This window comes from Camelina sativa, chromosome 8 (assembly GCF_000633955.1).
Source record: "Camelina sativa cultivar DH55 chromosome 8, Cs, whole genome shotgun sequence".
NCBI classification, from domain to species: domain Eukaryota; kingdom Viridiplantae; phylum Streptophyta; class Magnoliopsida; order Brassicales; family Brassicaceae; genus Camelina; species Camelina sativa.
Window position 1 is genome coordinate 13,974,483 of NC_025692.1, and position 2,572 is coordinate 13,977,054.

A 2,572-nucleotide genomic window follows, 5' to 3' on the forward strand; every position below is an offset into this window, starting at 1 on the left:
AACACAATGTTAGATGGTTAGGTTGTGAAATCTTGAGAGTATTGATTCTTTTAGCAAACCAAACTCTCCTTGTTTAACTGTCAAAGTGCTTTGGAGCTCATCTTCTATTGCCAATTCCTCCAAAAGCTCATCAGCTAAAGCTTCCATCTTCTCAATGTAGAAAACTTGACCATCAATTGTAGGCTTCCTCATCACTTTGTTGATGTCAAAAGACAAGGCTTCCTTGCCCAAGATCAATTGAATCTTCCCACCTTTCACATCAATCATTGTTCCTGCAGTTCTAGAAATGGTCTCCCCAAGATGAGTGAATCTTCTGGTTCTTCATCTATTTCAAGCACACCAAAGTCAGTTGGGATCACAAAATGGCCAATCATCACTGGTAAGTCTTCAAGCACTCCAACTGGTGTTCTAACTGACCTATCAGCAAGAACAATGGTGATCATACACTTCTTGTAGTGAGTGAAACCTAGTCTTTTGGCAACTGATAGAGGCATCAAGCTCACACTAGAACCCAGATCACATAAACAATGGCTAAAAGATAAAGGTCCCAATGTGCAAGGGAGAGTGAAGCTACCAGGATCTTCAAGCTTTTTTGCTACTACATTGTTTTGAATAATAGTACTGCACTCATGAGTTAAGATAACCATTCCTTGTAGAGCTTTCTTCTTTTCCAAAACTGCATCCTTGAGGAACTTGTTGTATGATGGGTTCAGCAAGAATGCATCTATGATAGGCATTGTAATAGCAACATCTTTCATTTGTGCATCAAACATAGCTCTATACTTGTCCACTTGTTGCTTCTTAAACCTACCAGGAAATGGCAATCTTGGTTCATATGGTGGAGGCACAAATAGAGTTTCTTTGGCAACACCTTTACTTTTCTTGAAAACTTCATCAATGGTCTTATCTTGCTTTTTTTAAAAAAACTTCTTTGAACTTCTTTTGATGAACTCCCATTCTCATTAGACTATGCTTTAGCATTCCTTTTTTTTTATGAAACTTTTCTAGGAGACATCAGCTAGACTTTTCTTTTCCTTTTTCCTCTTAAGAGACTTAGAGCTTTTAACGAGACATAACCTTTTTTTTTAATTTTTTTTAATCTCTCTTATTTCCAAACCTTTACCCAAATCGAAATTCTAACCACCTATTTCTTTCAAAACCAGTCCTAATAGCTAGCTATAAATATTCCAAACCTAGCTAAAACAAGAGCCAGTTCTTTGTCATTAAATGAAGGGTATGAAAAGATTCTTGACTCTCACAAGCCTTCTAGTGATGATGGAAGCTTCCTTGAGTTAAAGAGCAAATGGTGTGTTCAGTTGAAGTAGACTCAAATGAAGATTGGAGTGAGCTTAAGGCACCCAAGATTGAACTTAAACCACTCCCTAAGGGGCTAAGGTATGCATTTTTAGGTAAAAACTCTACTTATCCTGTCATTATCAATGAAGAACTTAGTAAACAAGAAACTGTTATTCACTTGATGATATTAAAGGAATTCCTGGAACTCTTTGCATGCATAGAATTCATTTAGATGATGAATCAATGACTTCCATTGAACCACAAAGAAGGTTAAACCCTAACTTAAGAGATATGGTGAGGAAAGAGATTCTTAAACTCCTGGATGCTGGTATCATATATCCTATATCAGATAGTACATGGGTTTCACATGTACATGTGGTGCCAAAGAAAGGACGAGTTACAGTTGTTAAGAATGATAAAGATGAGTTGATTACTACTAGAACTATAATTGGACATCGCATGTGTATTGATTATAGGAGACTCAATGCTGCATCTAGAAAAGATCACTTTCTTTTATCATTTATTGATCAAATGTTAGAGAGGCTTGCTAGTCATACTCATTATTGCTTTCTTGATGGTTATTCTGGTTTCTTTCAAATCCCCATACATCCCAATGATCAGGAAAAGACTACTTTCACATGTCCTTATTGTACTTTTGCTTATAGAAAGATGTCATTTGGATTGTGTAATGCTCCAGCTACTTTCCAAAGATGCATGATGTCAATTTTTTCTGATCTAATTGAGGATGTTGTGGAGGTTTTCATGGATGACTTCTCTGTCTATGGACACTCTTTTTCTAGTTGTCTTTCTAATTTGTACAGGGTCTTAAAGAGGTGTGAGGAAACAAATCTGGTTTTAAATTGGGAGAAGTGTCACTTCATGGTAAAAGAAGGAATTGTGTTGGGACATAAGATTTCAGAGAAAGGCATTGAAGTTGATAGAGCTAAGATTGATGTGATGACCAATCTAGCACCACCAAATTCAGTCAAGGGGATAAGAAGCTTTTTGGGTCATGCTGGATTCTATAGAAGGTTCATTAAAGACTTCTCAAAGATTGCTAGACCTCTTACAAGATTGTTATGTAAGGAAGTTGAATTTAAGTTTAAGGAGGAGTGTCTTCAAGCTTTCAAGAAGATAAAAGAAGAGTTGGTTAGTGCTCCAATAGTTCAAGCTCCAGATTGGAATTTGCCATTTGAAATCATGTGTGATGCTAGTGATTATGCAGTTGGAGCAGTGTTTGGTCAAAGAAAAGATAAGAAGCTTCATGTTATATACT

The 2,572-nt window shown here is 36.4% G+C and overlaps 1 protein-coding gene across 1 annotated transcript; it reads right to left on the minus strand.

Annotated features, from left to right (window-relative positions):
• LOC104709515 lies at positions 264-773 on the minus strand. The gene has a single exon (XM_010426113.1). It carries the CDS (start codon positions 771-773, stop codon positions 264-266), a length of 510 nt encoding a protein of 169 aa, XP_010424415.1.

What these genes read in the sequence shown, in the direction of transcription:
- LOC104709515 (XM_010426113.1), bottom strand. Translation starts at nt 773, where the DNA reads ATGTTTGATGCACAAATGAAAGATGTTGCTATTACAATGCCTATCATA.